At 38.7% G+C, this 26085-nt stretch overlaps 2 protein-coding genes across 6 annotated transcripts in view; both read right to left on the bottom strand.

Moving 5' to 3' along the window:
• The window catches only part of cul9 (cullin 9), a 47282-nt gene extending 33497 nt beyond the window's left edge, over positions 1-13785 (bottom strand). For 2 of the 5 annotated variants that reach the window (XM_082154587.1, XM_082154588.1), the window contains exons 1-7: positions 12801-13586; positions 11028-11690; positions 5056-5210; positions 3583-4167; positions 2155-2296; positions 1844-2034; positions 516-915 (exon numbers count right to left, since the gene is read on the bottom strand). In XM_082154587.1, the coding sequence (XP_082010713.1) occupies positions 516-915; positions 1844-2034; positions 2155-2296; positions 3583-4167; positions 5056-5210; positions 11028-11690; positions 12801-12837 (2173 nt within the window). In that variant the 5' untranslated portion in view covers positions 12838-13586. Of the gene's footprint in view, positions 1-515; positions 916-1843; positions 2297-3582; positions 4168-5055; positions 5211-11027; positions 11691-12800; positions 13589-13630 lie in introns of those variants that run through there. The other 3 variants (XM_082154586.1, XM_082154585.1, XM_082154584.1) reach the window with 3 other exon arrangements.
• Positions 13786-20911: 7126 nt separating this feature from the next.
• Positions 20912-26085, bottom strand: part of LOC309487106 (serine/threonine-protein kinase pim-2-like) — an 89550-nt gene continuing 84376 nt past the window's right edge. Inside the window, exons 3-5 of the mRNA XM_082154653.1 lie at positions 22564-22743; positions 21522-21602; positions 20912-21412 (exon numbers count right to left, since the gene is read on the bottom strand). Of these exons, the coding sequence (XP_082010779.1) occupies positions 21207-21412; positions 21522-21602; positions 22564-22743 (467 nt within the window). The 3' untranslated portion in view covers positions 20912-21206. The remainder of the gene's footprint in view (positions 21413-21521; positions 21603-22563; positions 22744-26085) is intronic.

Here is a 26085-nt window from a genome sequence, read left to right as displayed (position 1 = left end):
ATTTGTATCATTGTTCTATTGTCCTTACTTGTACTATTAGTTATAATTTGTTTGTTTATTGTTCTCATTTTATTACTGAGTGTTTAATAATGTTTAGTTGGGCTAGTATTTTTTGTTGCATTATTGAAATTGGAATTAAAGAATTGTGAAATTTCACTGGCATCTAACTTTTGCCATCATAATTTATTAGAGTACAGTTACATGGGTCAAAAACAATGAAAACAATTTTATATAAATGTTTTTTTTTGGCAGGGCAAGTAAAAATATGAACCACTGGTTCAACTTGGCCAATAGATAAAAATCCTAAGCGTTGAGCCATGCAAGTCTTAGTTTGCCTTAGGCAAATCTATCTACTACAGCATAAACGGTATATCTCCAACTGTAGGACACGTTTATACTGTCATATTCAAATATTCTATTCACAGACATTCATCATCATGAAAAAACAAAAGAGGTTCCACTAACAGTCACATCCATAACAGAGCAACAACAAAAGGCTTGAAACAAAGACTTGCCTTTCATCTTCTCCTCCAGGTCATCGGGATACTTGGTGTCATCTTCACTGGGAAGTTCACTCTCTGTCTCACTGCCTGTGTCTGCTGGGATCTCTTTCTTAGCTTTCTTGGACACAGAGCCCATGATGCAGGAGGAAGCTGAAGAGGAGGATAACGTGGCCGAAGATAACGATGAAGACGACGAAGCTCCTTGTCCTCCAAGCGAGCCGTCCATCAGCATTTCCTCATCCTCAAGGCCGGCACCTCCACAGCTCAGGTAGTGCTTGATGAAAGTGTGGGAGCAGAGCAGGTCACCCAGACAGGAGGCCTGCAAACTCTGTTTCAGGTAGTGGAGGACCTTCCTCGCCACCTCACCCGTGAGGGACAGCTGGATGAGAGTCGAATCATCAAGCTCTACCATCTAACAGATACCAAGAACAAGCCGAAGAGAAAGCGTGAAACAAGCTTATTTAGTAGAGGGAATTACAGTCATTGCCTAGTTCATTTTAAACATTTTATATATAGCCAATAGTGATATCTAGGTAGCAGAGTGGCCAATGGCCAAATTGCAAAATAAGGATAACAGATGCATAATACAATTAATTTATGCAATATATAGTAATGTTCAAACGTTTGGGGTTGGCAAGATTTTGAAAAGTCTCTTATGGTCACCAAGGCTGCATTAGTTTAATAAAAAATATAGCAAAAACACTCAATGTAAACATTATAATTCAAAATAACTTTTCTATGATGATTTGCTGCTCAAGAAACATCTCTTATTATTATCCATGTTGAAGACAGTTGCACTATTTGTGTAAAGCATACTTTTTTTAAAGCATTTATTTGAAATTTTAAAACATTAAAAATGTCTTTCACTTTTGATTAATTGAATATGTCCTTGCTAAATACATATTAGAATAAAACTTACATAATCATTGTTTTTAGTATTATTATTTTTTACAAATCAAATGAGGTTGACTTGCATTACAGTAATGAGAAGTGCTGCTTTATGACAATTTTCACACACAAAAAATAGATGTATTATATATATATATATATATATCTCTCTTTTGATTTAAGCATAAATATGACCCAGACATTATTTTGACAGGCTTCATGAAATTCACATTTTGGATGATTTGTCTTTTTTTTTTAATTTTCTAAATCCTAAACCTTTGTAGGGGGACACTCAGGGTACTGTATTTATTTTTACAAAGACTATGAACAGCATGGCTGGTAAATTTACTTTAATTTTAGACCCAGAGTACAAGTAAACACACTCACAGCTACTTAAAACTAGCCTATTCTACCCCGTGTGAAGAGCAGAGCGGAGGAGAGTGAGTGAGTACCGGTTCATCAAGGCTCTGTCGCAGGATGCTGTTGATCTCTTGCTGCTGCTTGGGTTCCAGCTTCTTGATGAAAAAGAGCACTTCCCACCATTCAGCACGGCTCAGGGTGCTGGTGTCGTTCTGAGAGCCCTCCATCAGGTAAGGCAATGAGTACAGCCCACCGGGGGGCTTTGAGAAGAACGTCTGACTCACTGCCACGTTCAGAAACACAGAAGAGAACACTGTGGTCTCGTATAAAGAGATGGATACACATTTAAAGCAAACACAAACATGTGGCGGAGTGTGAGAGTCCTTGATGACTTCTGTCTTACCTGTAGTGAGTTTGAGTGTCTCCGTGAGGGTGGAGGCCTTTTCCTGCGTCTCTTTCTCAGCCGGTCCTCCACTGCCGTTGCCCAGAATTTCAATCATATGCCAGTGAACCCAGTAGGTCCTGGAGAGGGAGTTCCAGTACACCTGCAAAAGCCAAAACATGACAGGATTCAAACAAAAAGGCTTTTTTACCCTAAGCAAATGGACAGTAAAAGGAGGTGCTTCAACTTCAGATAATGCTGATTGGCAAACTAAAAGGTAAATATTATATGAGCGTTTTTATTTTCTATAAATTTTATGAGGTTTGCAGTTTTTGCAACTCGTGCCTTGCTCTACTTTTTGCGCAAGTTACGTTAACTTCGGTACCAGGGTTGAATGGTTGAACTTGAGCTTCATGAATGTGGAAGTTCATGTGGTAATACAGGGTTGATTAGATATTGACTGAGAGCATGCGCTTAGGACTGCACACACACATTCGCAGGTCCAGCCTGAAAAATATATATTTTTGTCATTAATTGAGTGCTTAGAAAAAAAAAATGATTTGACAGTTGTTGTCATACATTTGCGCCGTTTAATCGCACTCGACGCGATTAAAAACGACGCGAACTTCGTTACGACTCACAAGGAAGAGCGAGTCATTCTTATAATTGGTTTCTTTTCTGAAATAAGACAACCTCGAAAACATATGCGGCTGTCAAATGTGGCCTCCAGGGAGAGCAGCCTTGGAAATTACACACAGAGGGGCGTAAAACCGGCCAGTTTGGACTGGACTTGCAAATGCATCTTGGCGTCTAGCGTCCAGATTAAACAAACCAGAGATTTAAGGTAAATCCTTCTCTTATTTATCTTGCTTTTGTTTTCCATTGGAATTATTCATAATAATGCATATTGTTTGCTGATTTTCTGCTGTGTGTGATAAGCAATCTAATTAAAGTTTGACTTAAATTTTATGGCTTTATTCGTTTAACATGCATAAATATCATTTCTATTCACATGGCTTTTTTGTTACATGGGAAACAAATGATAAAGATATTCCATCTGTCCAGTAATGCTTTTTTTATGATATTGTATGTATATATTTAATGATAATTATTATTAATAATTATTATAAACAGAATAATAATCAACATTGATATCCGAGGAATACAGATATAGGCCACATTTTATTTGATGGTGAACCTAAAATTATGAATAGGACGCTGGTTCAAAATGGTTGAGAACCACTGGTCTTAGTGCACATGATAAAAACAATGGAAAAGCACATCAGTGAAATGCAAAAACATGTTCTGTGTGAACAGCTCCTAATAATGCACAGTTCTAATTTTAGTGAAACTCATAGAAACATTTTCAACATTAAACTATATAAAGGAAAACAGGGGTTAAACATGAAGTGTCTGATATTGAGCTTCATGCTTTCACACAGCACTAACCTGGACCGGCGGTGAGCCGTCATTACTGTAGCGAAACTCTCCTTCATCCCCGGCACTGACCTCCTCATAGTCCTCCAGCATACGGACCATCATGCCACTCTTCAGATTGTCCTGCACATACTCCACGTATGCTGAACGTGAAGTGAAGTCAGAACGTGTCTTGAAACCATTTGTGGTTTTCTTCTTCTTTGGTGGCGTGACCGCAGCCATTGCTGTAGTGACCATGATGGAGGGCGAAGCGGAGAAGCGCGGCTGAAAGATGGAGCGGATGGGGTGTTTCTGGATTTCATTATTGATTTCCTCCAGCCCTCGGCTTGAACTCATGGAGGTGAAGGGCAGCTGCCGGTTGCGGTCCCAGCCCATGACACGCACCAGCTCTGAGATGAGGTTGGCCATGGCCATGGTGAACTCGAACTCCCGCTGCACACGCGCGTGCTCTGATTGGTAGGCTGCCGTGGAGGAGGAGGAGGGGCCGACGTCCTGGCGCTCAGAGGAGGAATCCACCCCTGCAGTGTTGAGCTTGTCCATCAATGATGTTACGCACAAGTAACGCTTCACCAGAGAGAAGAGCAGCTTGCCAGGAATCTAAAGTAGACAAACCCAAGTGTTACATTGTTACACACAAACATTGGTACAGGGTCAATGAAAAATAACTAGTTTCCAAGATAAAGAAATCCCTCATTACAATATCAGTAAATTTGATAATTTTCAAAATTACACCTCATGTTTGTAATCAATGTACTGTATGTATGAATTGCTATTTTTTAATGTATTTTTAAATTATAGACCCCGAAAAAAAAGGGAAAAAAATGTCAATGACCCACAAATAAGGATTCAAGTGCAAGACACGAAAGAACTCACACGCGAGAAGATATGCGTGCGCAAATATTTAAATTCACACAAAATGTATGTCACCATTGTCGTTTTGGCAAGTATAGCTGTTGCTAGTAGTTTGATTATTTGTTCATATTTTCTGTATTTTTATTTGACAGTATTCCTTTTTCCCCCTAAACATAGCACATACCGAACCGTACTGAAACCGTGACCCTAAAACCGTGAGTAATTTGAACCGTTACACCCCAACTGAAAAAATATTTAAGTAAAAAAGAATATAGTATTTAGAATTTTTTTATAATAATAATAATAATTTAATTTTACATTAAAACTGTAAAGTTACAATACTAATATTTATGGCTGTGTTCATTTCTTAATTCTCAAATGTTAAACCATCAAACTTTTACTTCGATGGAAAATGCAAGGTTCCCTCAAAGCTTCCATTGCAATCAATTGCGTGTTGCATCCCGTGCACTTCCTGGAAGTAGCGCTATTTCATGTCGCACGAGCTGCTGCCAATGATGAATCAATTTTGAATCAAAAGATGCTGCCTGACAAGGAAGTTGTCTACGCAGACAATGAGATTCCTGACTGGGTTTTGGACATATTGCAGACGAGAGTGGAAAGGAAGATGAGCACCTGGGGAAGATGGATGCCCTCAAAGGAGATGCCATGCTCCTCAGAGGAGGTGGTTTCTGCAAAAAGCTCCAGCAGGGTGTAGCGGTTATCAAAGTCCATGTGCTGCTCGATGCCATCCTGCTGGCTGAGGGACAGGAGCACATAGGCACGACTCCCTGAAAGTCAAACAATAGCATCCTTATCAACAATGCACACAACAATTTCTTTATTTACTTTTATTACACATTTGGCAGACACTTTTATCCAAAGCGACTAAAGGCGGCTGCACACCGGACGCGCAGCTCAGCGCCGCGCCGCGCCACGTCTAGGACAACTCTCACCTGAAAATCCGATAACATCAGCAATTTTCTGATTTCTGTAAATAAATATAAAACTAAATGTATATTGCAGCACAGGGTGAAGTCCGTATATACATTAACTACGATTTGAGACACATAAATGTAAATTTAATATAAAACTACGTAAATGGCTCTCTGTGGCGCAGCAGGATTTTGAACACGGTCCTGAGCCGCCGCGGACAGACGCCGAAAGGCGCCGCCAGTGTGTGTACTCTCATAGAGAATAATGTGTTCGAATTTAAAAGACGTGGCGCTGCGTGGCGCGGCGCTGAGCGTCAGGTGTGCGACCCCCTTAACACTGTATAACAAGCATTTTATTAATGCAAGCATTCTCTGGGAATCAAATCCCTGAATACCCATTAGAGTATATGAAATATCACAATGATAGTAATCCAGTTTTAATTTGGCAACCGAGTTTCTTAAAGAAGGTCTCAAACTAACTACTGAACTTTCATTCTTATTGTTATAGTGTAAGTGATCTCATTAATAATCAACAACATATCAAAAGCAATGGAGTTTAATGCACCATATGGAACAATCATAAGCTTGTAACAACAAGAGGCAATTCACAGAAACTTTTTTGCAAATCTAAAAATGCACATCAAGATAATAAAGTGCCAAAACAAAAGAAAGCAATTTCAGTGTGTTTGAAGAAAAACAAAATGTGTGTGACACTTTAGTCTGGGACCTTGGTTTTTCATATATTCATGGAAAAAAAGGATAGAGCTTGAATATTTGATTTACACATGGTTGGACTTAGGGGTGAGCGATATGACCAAAATCGTACATATTTTTTTTCTTTAAATAAGGTTATGATATCAACATTTGATATCATTGAAATTTCATAATTCTTATCACCATTTTCAATATAATTTAAAGAAAAACAATACTAACTAGCCTAAAAAACTCTCAATCTTATTGAAGAAAAGTAAACAGAGATAAATGAAATAGACCTACCTAAAAAATCCAAGCCCTAACAATAAGAAATACTAGGCTGCATAAAATGTATAAAGTAGCCTAATCAAATGTATAAAAAAGGCATAAACTGTGTATATTAAATATACATTTATTCTTATTACAATTAACCAAAGTGATTGTTAAGAGCAGTGAGGGACTCTTATTTGTTGTTTGATTAGCATTAATAATGACAGCAGGTAAATTTGGACACTGTCACTTTAAGATCAGCAGCACGGATCCAATATACTTGTGCGTTGTTCTCTATCAATTTCTCAGTTCTTTCTCAACTGATTACGTCCACCTAAGACATAAATGATTGTTTTCTTGCAAATACATGGTCATTTTGACACAGAGGTATGTGTATTTAACAATTCAAGCCCAATTAGACGGCAAAAAGCACTCATTTCAGTTCTCTCTCGCGTTATGAGCAGCGGCTTCATGAAACAGCATCTCTGACAGCACACACACATAGTGAAATAAGTTCTCTTTCACAGCTAATTGCGCTTCAATGGTTTAAAAATCACTTGTTTTTAAACCGCAATGGTTAAAAAAATGCTTGTAAACGTTAAGCTTTTGTGACCGCGCAGCATTTCAATGTCACACGAGCGTAACCGTGATAGAGACGATAGTCCAAAATCTCTATCGGTTAAATTTCTACCGTTTAATCATGTCCGTGTTGGTATATCGCCCACCCCCGGTTGTTTCATCTGATGGGTGAACTTGAAAAAAGGCCTTAAATTTTTTTTTTTACCACTGTTGTGCAGTGTCAGGGCTAGAATTTCAGCGCGGTTATTGCACTTATAATGCGGGAAATTCCCACATACAACTTGCATGCTAAAGTGAATAAATGTTTGAGTAAGTGAATACACACAGATTATAAGCTCAAATCAGTCATTTTCTAAAACTTTCTGCAAAACTTATTTAGTCAAACATACAGAAATCATGCGGGAGAAAAGCCAGTCAGTTGAGTTTGTGGCTAAAGCTTTTACAGTGCTTGTATATTGTCGACTTTCAATGCATTTGATAATTCATACTCATTAAATGGAACTGAAATGACATTCATCACAAGATGGTTAGTTAAAACGTTTCAAAATGGACCTGCAAAATATAGCCTATATCTTTGGGGATTTCAATAAAATAGTGCAAAATCTCATCTCGTTCTCGTGAACTCAATCTCGTGTCTCGTCTCGTGAGATAAATGTCTCGTCTAGGGATGCACCGATCCACATTTTTTCACTTCCGATCCGATCCCGATACCTGAATTTGGATATCTGCCGATACCGATACTATTCCGATACCAGAGCTGTGTTTGCTTTAATATTATTATTATCATTATTGTTTATTTTATATGATGCTGAAATAAACTCCTCTCTCAACAGGCAAGTATGATATGTAGGCCTACATATTTATGCATGTATGGTAAGTATAAGGTCAGAAAAGGAAGTCAGAAAAACAGTAAATCCTGTTAACAGGAAAAATCCCATTCTGAAAACAAATATGCAACTGTAGGTCATGTCAATATTTATTACATTCCCAAAATGTCAAATACTTGAGTCTTGAAATATAAGAAAAGTGCAAGTGTAAACATCTTACACACACACACTATCTAAAGGGTGATCCTCACTCCGATGCTGTAACTCTCTCGATGAATGCTCGATCAACATCAGCCATGTTGCAAACAGACAAGCGGATTTCGCCTCAGACGCGCGTCAATTTCGCTTCAAACTTTTGCTTTTTGCGAGCATCAATTTCGCTCTGGGCGCGCGAATGGATTCAAAATATTCAAGCGTCCAACTAGACGCGAATTTGACGCGCTATTCACGTTTGGTGTGAACGCACAGTAACGTGGTGTTTTTTAAATGTTTGATTGCATTCGTTGTGTTGTACGACGCGAGGGAGCTTCAACGAGCTCTGAATTACGGCTTTGCAAACATTGCATTTTGCTGTCTTGCTCTGCGGTGTTTCCAGTGTGAAGTATTTCCACACAGCGGCCGCAAACTGCGGAATGGATTTCCTGAGCGGTGGCGTGTCTCATAACTCTGTGTCTCATTGAGCCGCGCCTCCGTTCAGGAAATCCATTCCGCAGTTTGCAGCCAGCTAGCAGACTAGCCGGCGGGAATCACTTTTTGGAGTCATTTCAGCAGACAACGTTAAAGCGCAGACATGACTCAAGGATATCGGATATCTCCGCAGGTTGGATCGGGAAAATCCGATACGTGAATTACGCTGGTATCGGTCCCGATACCGATACTGGATCGGATCGGCCCCATCCCTAGTCTCGTCCCACCCCTAGTAAATATAGTCTTTTTTAATACTAAATATTAACATTTCTTTAAGAGGTTTGACTGGTGTTAAGCAACTGGATAAAAGATAGGTATTACACAAAACATATTAGTCAGACAAATAACAGAAAAACATCCACATCTCACCCACAGCAAAGTGACCGAGCAGCAACTATTGTGCTGATTCACTATTCTCAGAAACCCCTTTCTGCAAAAACAGAGTCAAAGCACCTTCATGTAAGTTCTGCTTAAGTCTGCAAAGCTTCAGTAGTGTATAAAACAGAGCACTGTATTACCACGCTACAGCCTTAAAATTCTACTATGTAGAAGAAATAATGTGGGCCACTAGTCATAGTAATTAGTATAGTACTAATAGTATAGTACTGCTATAGTAACTAGTACTATATCCGAACATTAGGAAACTGTAGTGTGTAAATAACAGCGCTATCTAAACATTGCTCTGTTTATTTGACGGGTCTGGCAATCCAAATTCTTGCTCAACCACTATCCTGGATTCTGGGGTGGGACAACCTTTTTTTCCAACCAATGACAGACAGGAAATATACTAGGGAATACACACACACATATACAGAGGAACCGATACATACAAATATGGCTAATATCTCATGAATATTGTGTTACTAATCACATGTACAGGGAGAACCCGGCTTAACATGAGCCAGAGCCACATGCCTGTGGTCTCCTCCTTGTGGAGGAGTGAATCACACAAATGCCTCACCCTATTCAGAGGAACTAGAGATGAATAAGTATATCCTGTGAATAAGAGTGAACGGAATGAGAGGAGGAACTGGAAAGCCCCCTTTCACAAGGGGTCCATTACAACATTTCCCCTTTCAATTATCAAAAAATCTTAGTAAAAATAACATCAGACTTTGCCACTCTAAGTTGTATAATATATTAACATCACTAGTTTTGGGTCCTACTTTTAGACATAGCTCTAAAACAGAAGCTTTCTCAAAATGTTTGAGCATGACAAAAGAGTTCAATCGAACCCATGCTGAAAAATACAGATTCATCTCATCTAGTCCTTTTAGACACTGCCGACAGGGAATGCAGAGAGCGCTGTGACACAGCCAACTGTCTCTGCCCTTCACTGATGACTCACAATACCCAATATCTCACACTGACGGCAATCTGTGGCTTCATCACACTTCTTGTGCTGTGGTCTAAAGTCAATACAGTCTTTACTTAAAGGTTCACCTTAGGCTTTGCGCTCCATTCAATAAAATCCATATGCACATGACTGCGGGAGAGCAACACATGTAAATGTTTCAAACTCGTAGAGCGAAAAGACATATTGACCTCTTGGCTTGGAATCAAACATGGAGGACACTCCTTGTTATGGCAGTTTTGAATCAATACAAGAAAAAACAGAAAGAATATAGCCTAAGTCAAATGAATTCAATTAAATAAAAGTTTATTTAACACTGACTCTGAACGTACTTACGATTTTACTCCGTGGTAATATTTTTATTTTATACTTAGGCTATATTATTTATTCAAACCAAGGAGCAAGACCTCATATCCTGTTTTTGTTATCTTCATCAAATCAAAAAATATTTGTATAATATGCTTATTTTACATGCTTAAAATCCAGTGTTACTTCCTATTTGATCTTAAATGCTACAAGAATAACAGGTATTATTACGCAGACTAATTATTTACAGCATAAACAAATAAATAAGAAAAATTCATAAGCACTTTTTATTTTTAGTCCGTTTCAAAACGTTTATGTATAATTTAGAGATGCTAATTTATAAATGTGATTAAGAGATCTATTTCCATTGTATATATATATAATCCATATTGAGCATTTGAGAAAGAAGACATGCACATAAACTGCAATGGAAACAAATTTACTGAGTAAATTAAACTAGACAAGGAAACACACACAACCATCTTTGTTTGGAATAGAGTTTGCTTCAAGTCAATATTGAACAAATGCACACTTGCTTTGTTTTTACACACACACAGCTGTAATATAAATGTGAAAAAAAATATTTGTTTACTAATGTTTACTGAAAAATGTGATGGGTGTAATGCAAAAATTATGCAAATAATGCAATATTAGACAAATACAATATTAAGAGAAAGTTATTCCTAATTCCTAGGCTATTTAAACTAAAATCGATTAAACTTAATCGAGTACAATAGAAAGTTTCACCAGTAGTTTAAGGAAAGTGTTACTTTTCATTCAAGGGGAAATACCATAGGAAGTGAGAGTTTTACTTTAAACCGCTGGAAACAGCAACTCCAAAATAGTTCCTCAGACGCAAGCAAAAGGTGATAGCCAATAGACATGAGATCATTTAGAGATTGCCAAATGTAATATAGAGTTAAACGCAGAAACCAGACCACAGAACGTGGGACTCACCCGCATCGTGAGAAGCCAGGGCTCGCAACATCTTGCCGGCGCTGCGTCTGGTCTGTCGCTCCTTGTTGCAGAGCAGTTCCATGAGCAGGTCGAGAGCACCGGTCTCCTTGAAGACTCCCACCAGAGAGCCGATACTAGCGTACGCGCTCAACACGTGGATGGTGTGTGTGATGCTTATCCCGAAGTCGCTGTTCTTGGCCATTTGCTTCCGGGCTCGGCGGACGAGATTCTTCACGTCGTCTTTCATGTCCGACAGTTCTCCCTCATCAAAGGTGACGTCTGTGGGGAACTGGCCGCTGGGCCGCTCCTCTTCCTCCAGCAAAGGCCTCTGGGAGTCGGCCTTGCGCTTGCCTAGCAGAGTGGGGCAGTTGGCGTACACGTCTTCAGTGGACATCCACATGAGGATGCTCTCAGTCTTGCTTTCTCCTGAAGTGGAGCCATTGGAGCCGCCGACGCCTGAACTACTGCTGCCGCCGCCGCTAGCCTCATTGCTGCCGCCTGAACCGCTGCTGTCCTCCACGGCCAGGAGACTCCAGCGAATCAGATACTCCGTCTGCCCGTCGTGAGTCCTCCTCTGGCGGATCAGCTCCTCTGGGTAAGCCTGCAGCTTCGGGCCCAGCTGGATCAGAAGGTTGCCGTTGCGGCGCTCACCCACCATGGTAGCTGAGAATTAAAAAAAATTATAATATTAATAACAGCGATTTAATATGTATATCTAGTTATTATTGTCATGTCCAACCTTAATGATGAAGAGCATTTTAGAAATAAATGTAAAATAAATAAAATCGCTGTATTACATAAACATCCGATCCTATAAGTTAAAGGGTTAGTTCATCTAAAAATGAAAATTCTGAGATTCATCACTGACCCTCGTGTCGTTCCAAACCCGTAAGACTTTCGTTCATCTTCAGAACACAAATGAAGATCTTTTTAATGAAATCTGAGAGATTTCTGACCCTACATTGACAGCTACGCAACTCTGACGCTTCAAAAAGTTCATAAAGAGATCATAAACTAATCCATATGAATTGAGCAGTTTAGGCAGAATTTCTGAAGAGACACGATCGATTTATATGAGGAACAGATTGAATTTAGACTTTCAGATTATGGTTTCATTTCTGGGTGATCCTTTAAAGGGATAGTTCACCCAAAAATGAAAATTCTGTCATTAATTACTCACCCTCAGGTCGTTCCAAACCCATGAGACTTTTGTTCATCTTTGAACCACAAATAAAGGTATTTTTAGTGAAATCTGAGAGATTTTTGTCCATTTACCCAAAACGTTGACGCTTCAAAAAATTAGATTGTAAAAGAAGGGAATAGAGTGATTTAATCAAAGTCTCACTTCCTTTATGTGATGAAAAATATTTATTTTAGGCTTTTATTCCAATATAAACATTGATCTATGCATTGCACATACATAGAGCATATCAAATATGGAAAACAGAAGCTTGCAATTGCTTGACACGCGAGTGTTTCTCGATTGCTTTATAAATGTTTTGAAATTTGAGTGGAATGGACTTTAAAATGGAGGGACAAAAATCTCTCAGGTTTCATTAAATATCTTAATTTGTTTTCCCAAAGAGTTTGGAACGACATGAGGGTGAGTAAATGATGATCTACTTATTTTTAGATGAACTAACACAACATTTTCAAGGAAGATGAGACGGGACTAAAGCGTTGGGATGTTTCTGTAATACATCATCCATGATCCAGAGTCATATTAAAGGAATATTTCTCTCTAAATTGAAATTTCTATAATCATTTACTCACCCACATATCTTGCCAAACCCATAAGAGTTTCGTTCATCTTCGAAACACAAATAAAGATATTTTAATTGAAAGACATATTTCATCATACACTCACGTTTGGGTGAACTATCCCTGTTAGACCGGAAGATTTCAAGCTACAGTAAGTTAACGTTACATAGGACAGAACTAAAAGGTTGGGATGTTTCACTTTCAATACGTCCAGATTCCATAACCAGAAGTGTTATATTAAAGGCAAGGGATATGTCACCCTAGAATTCGCTAACGTTAACGAAGCATCAACCGTTGTTCTGCGCAAACAAAGTTCAAAGTTTAAGAAGAAACACATATTTATCTACACAACGTCACATTACTTCTCACAGCTGCTGTCAGTGCGCTAGCGATGATGCTAAATAGCGTCACACGGGCCTGATGTCTTCATGTGTGTTTGATCCCCGGAGGTTTTACTAACACACAAAGTGCTTTGTGTTCATCTAAAGGAGTTTAAACCCTTCAAGCCGCGCTACTTTTTCTCCTGTGATGCGGTTACACCAACGAGCTGCGCCGAACAAGTGCGCATTAGCGCCGCTAACATCAACATTGGAAGCAGGCAACGTGACGCGGCGCGTCAAACCGAAACGTGACGCGTCAAACTGAAAAGCGTGTTAACAACTAAGCTGAATAGTGTGTAAGAAGCACGAATTAGCTCCGTGCGTTATAATTAGAGCGTTCTGGTTAGTTGCGTCGCGTCGCTAGCAGGGTACACATATGCTTCAACTAGCTGTCAGTGCGGCCTCTGTGTTAAAAAGACATAAAAAGCCCTCATTGAGCGCCAAAACTGCGCTTTGGCTCACCTCCGGTGTTGCAGGGCCTCCTCTCCTTCTCGACTTTCCCCCTGGGTGGATGGAGTTTTCTTCTCCGTGGTAGCGTATCGTTGCCCAGCCTGAAGTCGTTTTTGCTGCCTGTTGTATAGTTAAGTGTAGTCCAGTCCAGCGCTGCTTCCTGTGGAACGTATGCATTCAGCTCGCGTATGCGCCCTCGTCTGAGTGCAGCAACGCGCTACTGCCACCTGCCGGCGTGGAGGAACTACAGGAGTGGCCGCAGAGGAAATACCAAAGACTTTATATATCTTAAAGGCATAGTTCACTCAAAAATGAAAATTAGCCCATGATTAAAAGTCCAGTCATTTTATGAAAAAATAAAGGCCTATTCATACGCCTATTCATTCTTTTTCTCACGTGAATATAGGGTAAAAATGTTTACCTTTAGATATCACCATGAAAATTACTGAGTTGATTACTTGCATCAAGACAAACAAAAAATGTATAACAAGTTTTTTTTTTATTGTTTGTTATCATGGACAAATTATGCATAATCTAATTACGTATGTGCTAATTTGCATAATTACCATACCAGATCTAAACATTGATTGGATATAGCCAGTTGAAAATGTCTTGTTGACACATAACAGTAAAATACTTAATGTTAGGTCTGAATGGAACCCATTTAGGCTACCCATGAGCATTAATACATAGAGGCAGGAAGAAGTACTTTAGAAACCAGCCTTTATTAATTATTATTGCAGAGATGGGGTTTGGGGCTGGGTCTGTGGGTCTGTTTCTGGGGGTTCACTTTTTATTTTGCCTACCTTTTGTCTTCTGCATTCTCCTTACCCTTGTCTCCTGTTCTTCCCTCAGTCTCGTCCCCCAGAAACAGTCCCACTGACCCAGCCCTAAACCCAATCTCTTAATAATTAATAAAGGCTGGTTTCTAAAGTACTTCTTCCTGCCTCTATGTATTAATGCTCATGGGTAGCCTAAATGGGTTCCATTCAGACCTTAACATTAAGTCTTTTACTGTTATGTGTCAACAAGATTCAACAAGACATTTTCACCTGGCTATACCCAATGTTTAGATCTGTTGTGGTATTTATGCAAATTAGCATACGTAATTAGATTATGCACCGTTTGTCCATGTTAACAAACCATTTAAAAAAACTTGTAATACATTTTTTGTTTGTCTTGATATAAGTAATCAACTCAGTAATTTTCATGGTGATATCTAAAGGTTAAAAATTTTACCCTATTCACGTAAGAAAAAGAATGAATAGGCTATATTTGGGTCTTTTTCTAAACTTTCCCCTAATGGGATTCTTCGGGGCTCCCCCCCCCCCCCCCCCCTTATTCATATTGAGGATACAAAATCAGTTGAGTTTGCTTCTGTTGCAATTTGTTCAAGGTTGACCCCTATTTTGGCTTAAAATGACTGGACTATGATCACCCTCAAGCCATACATGAATATAACATTCTTCTTTCAGACGAATACAATTGGAGGTATATTAAAAAATGTCCTGGCTCTTCCAAGCTTTATAATGGCAGTGAATGGTTGTTTCTGTTTTGAAGTCCATAAAAGTGCATCTATCCATGATAAAAGTGCTCCACACTGCTCCGGTGGGTTAATAAAGGCCTTCTGAAGCGAAGCGATGAGTTTGTGTAAGACAAATATTCTTATTTAAACTTTATAAAGTAAAATAAGTAGCTTCCGGCCAAACGAACATACGAATTCGACTTAAGCCTAAAGCAACTTATGCGAGTAATGTGACGTACTGCTGATATTTACGTACTATGCCATGACGCACTACACTAATTCTGACGTCATTAGTTGCGTAAGTTGCGCTTTAGGCGTTAGTAGACTGCGTAGGTTCATTTGGCCGGAAGCTAGAATTTTACTTTGTAACGTGTTAAATATTAATATATTTCTTACATAAACTCATCGCTTCGCTTCAGAAGGCCTTTATTAACTTTATAGCTGTGTGGAGCACTTTTATCATGGATAGATGCACTTTTATGGACTTCAAAACAGAAACAACCATTCACTGCCATTATAAAGCTTGGAAGAGCCAGGACATTTTTTAATATACCTCCAATTGTATTCGTCTGAAAGATGAATGTTATGTACACCTACTGTAGGATGACTTGAGGGTGAGTAAATCATGGGCTAATTTTCATTTTTATATCATATCTGATATCATGTTTTTATGTGTATAAATTATGTGTGAATATTCCTAATCTGTGTGAGAGTGCTACTGTATCTCTCTATACTATAGGATATGTGATTGTTGTCATATTTATAAAAATGAAACAACGAGTACTTTTGGTATCTTGTTCATCAAATTTATTTTCATATAAAAGCAACAGAACTTAAATTACAACCAATTTGTTAGCAACACCATGCATGAGTGTGAATCCCGAGATATCCGCCTTTGATCTCGCAAGTCTGATCCACTACGAGAAGAGAGAACTGTCCATCTTGTCTGCGCTTTTTTCACTCCTCCCCGCATCTCTCATTCGAGCCTATTCTTTCCAGTCATGTTGATGCTTCACTTAGCGTCACCTTCATTTATATATCGCTTTTAACAATATAGATTGTTTCAAAGCAGCTTTACAGTGATAATAGGAAATTAAAGTAACAGAGATTGTTTGGCTTTACTGCAGCTCTAGGATAAAGTTATTGTCCAGCTAAAGTTAGTTTTGATTGATTCACTTCCTTTGCAAAGATCATTAGTTATTAACTTAACTAAAACACAACATCGTTTTAACTGAAAACCCTTAATGCGCTCCGGCCCGCTCATCCGCACAAAACAGTGCCTGGTGGCTCGAGAACGCAAACCTTGAAATAGGTTCCAAGGTGCAAGCCTTGAAAAAAAAGAAAAAAAAAAGGTTATGCGTTATGCGCATTTGAATATATAGCCTACTGTATGTGCGCAGGCGTGTAGTCTTTCTTTACAAATTGACCTCAACAAATTACTTGTCTGGCCTTAAAAATGTATAATACATAATTATTTATAGCTTCCGCGTAGCCATGTGAACTGGAATTATTTTGACAGTGTTTTATCTGTACAGAGATAAAGGGAAGGAGGAGAGACTAGTTGACAGGGGAGAGACTAGTTGACACTTCAGGACTGCGTTGTTGTCATGTCCAGGCGCAGGTCCTTTATCAGATCTGGATACGGCCTGTATCCGGCGGACTGCGGTAAACCTCAGGATAAGCAGAGAGACCAATATCAGCGTAGATGCCATCCTTATTATGATGTAACGAGTACATCAGGATTTATGGGATTCCAGCTGGCCTAATCTATGCAGCCTAACATTGAATTATTGAAGTTTATAATGTGTTATGTGAATGCTAGGTCAAAGAAATGTGTTTTTAGTCTAGATTTGAACTGACAGAGTGTGTCTGCTTCCCGGACAATGTTAGGAAGACCGTTCCAAAGTTTTAGTGCTAAATATGAAAAGGATCTACCGCCAGCAGTCGATTTTGATATTCTAGGTATTATCAACTGGCCGGAATTTTGAGATTGCAATAGACGTGAAGGACTATAATGCGTTAAGAGCTCGCTCAAGTACTGGGGAGCTAAACCAGTTAGTGCTTTGTAAGTAATCAGCAAAATTGAAAAATGTATACAATGTTTAATAGGGAGCCAATGCAGTGTTGACAGAACCGGGCTGATATGTTCATACTTCCTGTTTCTGGTAAGAACTTGTAGCAAATTAGCGCTCTCTCTCTCTCTCTCTCTCTCTCTCTCTCTCTCTCTCTCTCTCTATATATATATATATATATATATATATATAATTAATTTTAACGGATTTTAACTAATTATAAATATTTTAATTATTTTTAGAATTGACTGTAGAAGAATAGTACAATTATTTAATCAGTTCATCCAATGAACAGAAAGCATAATCAATTATTAAAGGTGCTCTAAGTGATGTTGGGTGATGTTACTTAAACAAAACGGAGGCTAGTTAGCCCCTCCCTCCTCTTTATCTGTTCACTAACCCCCTAAATCCTTCTTGTCGGTTATTGGCTGGAACAGTTTGTTATGTTTCGTGGTGCGGGTTAGCCCAGTTTGTTTTTGTTGCCGTTTGTGGAGCCTGGGCTGTCTACAGAGACGTTCAGGGGTCAGGTAGCTAGTGGACAGTGAGGAGATGTATGTACGTGACAAAACATTTTTTGGCCAAAAAAACGCGTGACATCGCTTAGAGCTAGGGTTGCCAACTGTCCCGAATTAGCCGGGACGTCCCGTATTTTGGGTCTAATTTATTTGTCCCGTACTGGATCTCCCTTCTCCCGATTAAATAGACTGCTACGCTGATCTAACCACTGACTGATACAACAGCAACACGACCCTTTGTGATCACGAGACCCCATCATCCACAGCCCTAACTCACGCACATCAGACCATACGAAATAACAAATTATTGTTTGATTTACGAACAGAATCCTCTGCTGTCTGGTCGCTCCCGGTTCGATCCCGAGATTCCGGACTTGCGCTAACGGCAAATCCCTTTAACTGTCCGGCCGGGTTTAGATTTCGGCAAATCAGTTTTGGTGAATTCACACAACGTGATTATTGTTCATGAGTCCAACATCCAGCCACGCAAGAAAACATGACATCTTCATGAGGGAAAAGTATGCTATTACTTAGGGTGACCATATTCCAGGACATGTCCGGCCGGGATTTCGAGATCGCCCAAAATATCCGGGATACGGCTTTTGCTTTCTCGTCGCCATTCTTTTTGTTTACATGCACACCTTTTGATTCAGTAGGACTGAATTAATTCCGATTGGTGAATCTAAATGTAGTGTTTACATGAACGCTAAACAAGTGATCGGTTGATGTGCGTTCTAGCATTGCTAAGAAAATTCCTGTGTTTTCGTCTCGATCGGGATCCGTGTGAAGCAGAATGCATGACCTGCAAAGCTGGCACGTACGTGTCAGTGTCAAATAATGTAATAATGTAAACATAATGAATGGTGACTGTAGAAAGCAAAAGCCGAATCCCGGGCATTTTGGGCGATCTCGAAATCCTGGCCAGATATGTCCTGGTTAAACAGGACGTATGGTCACCCTACTATAACTTGTAGTGTAGGCTATAATGTTACAAAAGCTTTCTATTTCAGATAAATGCTATTATTTTGAACTATGGTTTGTGTGTAATGTGACTTTTTTTGCGTGACCTTAAAATTCGTTTTAGAATTAAATTGTACATAAATAGGTTAAGCAAAACAAATGTGTTTATATCTGAGAAAATTTTAAACACACACGAACCTGAAATGACATATACTGTGTGATACAGTACAAATATTTTGAGTGTCCCTTATTTTCCTGTAAAGAACCACAATTGTCCCGCATTTTTCTTTTCTGAGGTTGGCAATCCTACTTAGAGCACCTTTAATTCTAGGAAATATATTATCTTCCTGGCCAAGAAAGAATAACCTTTTCCAACTAAAGCCTTTGGGCTGGACTTCAGGAAGCCAAATATGTGATTTCATATCCAATACAAAGATTTTATGAACATGTGAACTCATGAATGTCTCTTTTAGAGCTTCTTTAGCCGAACTGAATTCTGTTTTACTAAATGATTCTGTTATTTTCCTGTGTATTACCGTGAAGCTGCTTTGAAACAATAAGTAGCCTATTATATAAAGCGCTATATAAATGAAGGTGACTCGACTACAACAAGAACATTAAAATGAACTCTGGCCACAACAGCCATTTTTACATAATTTTGTGTGTATTTGACTATTCAAGCAATAAGTCTCGAAACTGAACTCTATTCAGGATCGTATGCAGTCTGAGAAGCGACTTTCTCTGCGCGTGTGTGTTTCAGGTGTGTGTCAGACAGTGCGAGTGAGCGAGTGACTAACAAAAATATAACGGTAACGGAGTGTAAAATGTTAAATTACTGCATAAATGGGGACAGCGCATCTGTCTGATGCGTGATGGCATTTAGTGTCCGGAATATATGTGGCTCGACGGCAGGAAGGAATAACCAAACAATTTTTAAATGTTTTTTCCCAATAAAAGTGTCGATTCAATTAAAAATCCACATATCACATATTTTTAAATATTACATAATTCAATGAAGCCTGTTTGTCATGTATAATTCACCGACCAATCGTTATCTGGCACAACAAGTTCAAATTTCATTGGACAATGTGAAGTGAAGCGGTAATTTTCCAGTCATTCATAAATCGTTTGAAAATTAGATGGACAGACGAATTTACATTTATGAAGCGATCTGAATCTGCGTAGTTTAAACAATGGATGCTAATTACAAAGCACTGCACAAAACCAGCACCAAAAGTCGCATTAATGGGTATATTATAGCTCATTTATAAAACATTAAGAGACAGATTTTGAGATTGTCTGATTTGAATGTTTTAAAAAAAAATGTACCACTAATTGATTTGTAAGAATGCCTCATGTGAGCAAGACTCTGAGATTGGAGCTGGTTTTCTACTCTCAGAATATGATGTTGATGATGATATTATAATAAAGCTAATAAAAGATTTTACAGGATCCACCTCTTAGTTTCTTCAGCTGTTTTAATTCAGTGATGTATAGAAGCTTGTTTCCGCCACATAATAAAAGGTAATTGCGCCTTTTTATCTCACAATTCACATTTCTAAACTTCTTATATCCTGCAATTCTGACTTTTTGCTCATAATTTCTAGCCTTGATTAATTTGGAAAAAAATCACCCCTGCACAATGTCCATTGCATTGTGATGGTGGGAGTGGTCCTATGTGTGTGTATACAATGCAGTTTTCTCTAAGCGGTTCTCAGTTTTGCGTCCTTGGGACGAGGGCACGGTAATTTATATATATATATATATGATGTGCATGGATAAATCATTTCTAATAAATTATTAGTTCTTTATTGCAATATTCAATAAAAACAAGAATTGTCCATTTCATGGTGACTTTAATATGTTGTTCAGGCCAAAGTACAAATGTTGGTGATGCTTCGTTCCCTTGTTCATTCGCTGGTATCCTTAGGCATGCTCCGCTTTTTCCATGGACTTCGCTGACTTGCACCTACATTTTCCTTTTGAAGAAATAGACATAATCAGGTTTAATAAGCTGGAAGGAGGTAAAAAAGACATATCACTTCACTTGTTTTACCATGAGGAGTCTATGAATTTTACTGAAATATACAAAGTATTCTAAATAGAGGATAACAAACAAAGTAGCTTAGTTGAAGACCGTGTTTGTTTGTTTTTAATAAAACTGAAAATAATTGATCATAATAAGAGATCATTTTCGACAATTACCCTGAGGTCAGGAGGTCAGGAAACCAAGTCCTGCGTTTTCTCTTGAATTCAGCTTTCTCTTCTTCACTTGGTTTAGAGTCAGATACTGGAGGAATAAAAAATCATTAAGACACAATTGATGGAAATAATCAATATTAAGAGAGAACAAATTTTTACGTTCAAGAATTTATTTCTGGGGAAAAAAACAAATGAACGAGTATCCTAAATGTTTAAGAGAAATCGTCTCGGTTATGTATGTAACCCTCGTTCCCTGAGTAGGGAACGGAGACGTTACGTTGTGACGACCAATGGGGTTTCGCTTAGAAAGCCTCTCAGCTTCGAGTATTATAAAACGTGGCTTGTTTTCTAAGCGAAACCCCATTGGTCGTCAGGACGTAACTCGGTGTGACCACGAAAGGAAACTTAGTGTCTATGGTGCGGCCCTGGCTGAAGTTTTTATCTCGGAGGTCAGGAAACCAAGTCTTGTGTTTTCTCTTAAAGTCAGCCTTCTCTTCTTCACTTGGTTTGGATTCAGATACTGGTGAAATGAAAAATAATAATTAAGATACAATTGGTGGAAATAATATATTAATAATCTAAAAGAAAACAGTATCTTTTGTTGTTGTGGCGCTGAATGATGTTCTTACCTTCAATCCCAGGAAACCAGGTCTGGAGCTTCCTTCTGAACTCAGCCTTCTCTTCTTCAGCGTGTTTAGAGTCAGAAACTACTGAATAAAAAAATTAATAAATCATTAAGTGACACAATTGGTGAAAATAATATACTAATATATATATATATATAAATGAAGGTGACTTGACTATAAAAAGAACATTACAATGAACAAAAATTTGAAAACCTCACTACAAATAATCCAGAATTGAAGACAAATGCTAATAATCCTACTCTGTCTGTTACTCTTCCTCACACCTGAAATCACTGATCGAGTGAATCTCCTGAAGTTCTCCATCCTACAGTAGATCATTTCTAATCCACTCATGTTGTAAGATCTGCTCTAACGTCGGGCGTTTAGTTGGATCCAGGGTTAGGCACTGGCTAATCAGATCACTGCATTCTGTACACATTTTATCAAGGAGAGAGAGAGCTGGTTAGTCATGACCATGTGACACTAATGTTGGCATCTATGAAAACAGCATCTGAAACATGATTAATATAAGGTAAAGTGTTCTTTATCTTTACTTTAAAGGTGAAGTATGTATTTTCTTCTGCACTAGTGGCACATTGCGAAATTACAAAATAAAGCTTATTTTAAAAAACCTACGTCATCACGTCATCCCCAACTCAAACATCACAAACGCAGCTCTTACTGGTTCTTGTGAAGGCATGTTTCAGGTCCAACATATTAGGAATACTTTTAACTGTGTTGCATTTGTCTTTATGAACATTTGTCTATCTGAACGGATGCATGATGATGCTGTATGGTATTAAAGCATGCTTTATAGCGTGTAGCATCACAATGATCTGTTCACTTTGACGAGTTCATGACCTGTTTAATCTCCGAAAGTAGAAATGCAGTGAATTTTGGCTTTCACTTCTGTGACTAAAGCTACATTTCTTATAGTATTTAACTATATATCAAGAATTTTACACACTTCAACTTTAACTGTGTCTGTACTGAGCCTTTTGCTTTATGTGTGTGTTTATCGATGTCATCAATATCATTCACTCACCGTTGGATAAGCTGGTGTTCTGAAATGTAACTTTGGCTTCTTTGATTTCCGCTGGATTGTGAAAAGGAGGACATGCGTTCACCATCTCGTACAGCAACACTCCTAGAGCCCACACATTTGCTGGGATGGCGTGAAATCGAGGTTCTGTGAAGACTTCAGGAGGGCAGTAATCCAGGACTCCTGTAAGAAAGACATTTGTGCATTGTTGAGCAATTTTTTCAAAGTGTCAAATAATCAGCAAGTCATTACATCCTTCTTCAACAGGAAATTGTGTGCATGAACATCATTGTGAAAAACGTCATGATCAATGCAGTGTTGCACTGCCAGCACAGCCTGTCGCATGATGACCCGTGCGGTTGTTTCGTCCAGTTGAGGATTCCGATTGATAAAGTCCAGCACGCTCTCGCAGGGTTCGGGATACTCCATTCGTTAGCAGCAGAGCCACTTCTGTAATGAGAGGTTCGGGACACCCAGGCTAGAGAAAAGAAAAGAAGACAGAAGATTAGCTGGGTAAAAATCTGAAGAAAACTTCATTTTTAAAGGTACTTTTCTTTGATCTTTGTAGATACGATCAACAGAGCCTTTCCAGGCTTGTTTGTCTATTACATTTACACCTAATGCTTCCTACAGGTGTATTGACTACAGTAATCAGCACTTAAACAACTAAATACACATTCAGCTTTTGGCCAACTTACAATAGCAAGAGAAAGATCGTTGCAAGTCTTGCGCATCCGCTTGATGGCAACCTGCAAAAATGAAAAAAGAAACGGTATTCAATAACAGTAACAGCATTCAAGCGCCTGACCGTGCACATAACATTTACGATTTGAGCTTCTAAGTATTAAACCATGTGTATTAAATATGTTTTGATGCGTGCAAGAGCAAAATGTTTATACAATTCAGCAAAATCAGCAAAAACCTTTTTGCCATCAAATTTGCGTGTTCCCTCGAACACTCTTCCGAATCCTCCGGATCCAATCATCTCTCCCGAGACTCAAAGGAGTCTGAAAAACAAACAGAAAAATATGAGAAATATATGAGCTTACTAGATCCTTTGTTTTATATTAGAAATATCAGTGCAGGTCGAAAAAATTATTTTAATATTCTCTGAAAACAAGCCTCAAGATATCTTTAGTGGAAAACAAGACGATAATACTGTTTAAAACAATAATGACTGCAGATTTACCATGATTTGAGTCCAGATCTAGTGGAGGAACGAAACGCTCCACAACATCCACAGATTTACTGCCAGAACAGCAGCGGGACAGACTCCTCCACAAGTTCCTGATGAACGAACGAATTCTTTCCATCTTCTTGTGTTTTGTAGGTTTTTCTAAAAAAATAAATAAAATAAAAATTAGAAACATCTCTGACCTCACATTTAACAATGATATAACTTCCATTTTACTGTTAAATTCTTATCTTTAATGTCACAAATCCAAAGTAATGCAAATATTTCCAAGCTATCCGCCTGACGACTCCATGTTTCTGCATAATACCTGCATAAATGTCCCTTAGCGGTGACCAACATTTTTTTCACAATATTAAGTAATAATCATTTTATTTCACGATAATGATTTTTTTGTTATTTTACTTGATCTTTTATTAAAAAGAGAGCATACATTTCCAGGCCTCATTTGGCACAGTTCTGGCAATGGTAAAGGTCATATGAGCCATCATGTCTTAAAATATATTTCACATTTATTTTTTATGAAATATAATATATTTAAATAAACATTGATTTTTATTAAATACAGCAATGTCTTATTAAAGACATAACTTAACCCACTCTGTTTACATGAATACTGGTCACAACAGCCATTTTGACACAATTTTGTCAGTATTTGACCATGCAAACAGAAACAGTAAATGTGACCAGACCTTAACTTGTCAAACATTTTAAGCAGTCACCATTCTGCCTTATTTCAGTCTCACCTGTGGAGCTCTTGATCACATCCTCCATGGCACCCGGAGCAGTCGGGATGTTTGAAGTCTTCACTGGCTCGACGGGAACTTGACCAGGCAGTGGAGGACACATCCACTCTTGGCACATTTCTAATAATATTAATAATCAATGTCAGTGGTCTCACACCCAAAAAAATGCAACTTTCTATTTTAAGCAGTCATCATTCCGCCTTATTTCAGTCTCACCTGTCGAGCTCTTGATCACATCCTCCATGGCACCCGGAGCAGTCGGGACGTCTGAAGTCTCGACGGGAACTTGACCAGGCAGTGGAGGACACGTCCACTCTTGGAAGCTGTTGGATCTGGACAAACTTCTGTTTCCGTCACTGCCCTGTTCATGTTGGCTCTCAGATCTGTTGTTACTGCTCCTCTTCTCGACGATGGAGCCTGTGCTGCTACAACTCGACGACGACCCACAATACCGCCGCACCACATCCCTCACGCAGTGGGACAAAGATGGTGTGGAAATGATGCCCGGTGGAGAATCTGTGTAAGCAGCTCCACTGGATCTGCCTGAGGCTGGAATATACCAGACATTTTTTATAATATTAATAATCAATGTCAGTGGTCTCACACCCAAAAAAAATTAACTTTCTATTTTAAGCAGTCATCATTCTGCCTTATTTCAGTCTCACCTGTGGAGCTCTTGTTCACATCCTCCATTGCACCTTGAGAAGTCGGGACGTTTGAAGTCTTCATTGGCTCGACGGGAACTTGACCTGGCAGTGGAGGACACATCCACTCTTGGAACATTTCTAATAATATTAATAATCAATGTCAGTGGTTACACCCAAAAAAAATGCAACTTTCTATTTTCAATGACAAATAATTTATGAAGTTTAATAAAAGCCTATTCTGACCTCTGCGAGAGCATTTGCATGGTGAAGTGGACGGACGTCCATCATCTGATTCTGGCCTCTGCACCTCTCTCTTCCTCTGAGCCGGACCTGTGGACACAGAAACAAACTCACAAGACAGAGGGGTTAAATATCCAGGAATAATCTCCCGGCTCGGGCCTGGCATCATCCTTCAAACTGTAAAAAAAAACCCAATACAATAAAATACAATTCTCCTCAGAAATACCCCTCCCAATAAAACAACAACAACAAAAAAAACCTCCAAACTCCCTCTAAAATCAGAAAAGAACAATCAAATAGAAGTGTCCTCAGAAATAATATGATAAAACTATAAATAAAACTATGTCAATGATTATATCCTCCGATCTCCTTCTAGAATAAAAGTATCCTCTCTGAAATCCTCCAAACAGTTCAAAATCGCAAGATCAGCACAGCAAATATTCAGTCTCAACCAGCAGAAAGTGATCTAGCGATTTGTAGATATTTGCAGACAGAATTCATAACACGTCGCAATAACGAATTCAAATCACGCGTCGCTTTAGCAACACAAATTATTCGAAATACCTGAAGTCGCGCGCGTGAGCAGAGCGCGTGACCGCACATCGAATCAGGAAACAAACTGAATCAGGACTGAATGTTATAATAATAATGTATCTTAACGGCTTAGCTAAAAATGTGATATGTTAAAGCATGAAATAAG

This window comes from Leuciscus leuciscus, assembly GCF_965113295.1.
Source record: "Leuciscus leuciscus genome assembly, chromosome: 22".
In the NCBI taxonomy this organism is placed as follows: domain Eukaryota; kingdom Metazoa; phylum Chordata; class Actinopteri; order Cypriniformes; family Leuciscidae; genus Leuciscus; species Leuciscus leuciscus.
The sequence above is the reverse complement of the archived record's forward strand: the minus strand, read 5'-3'. Positions and strand labels throughout refer to the sequence as shown.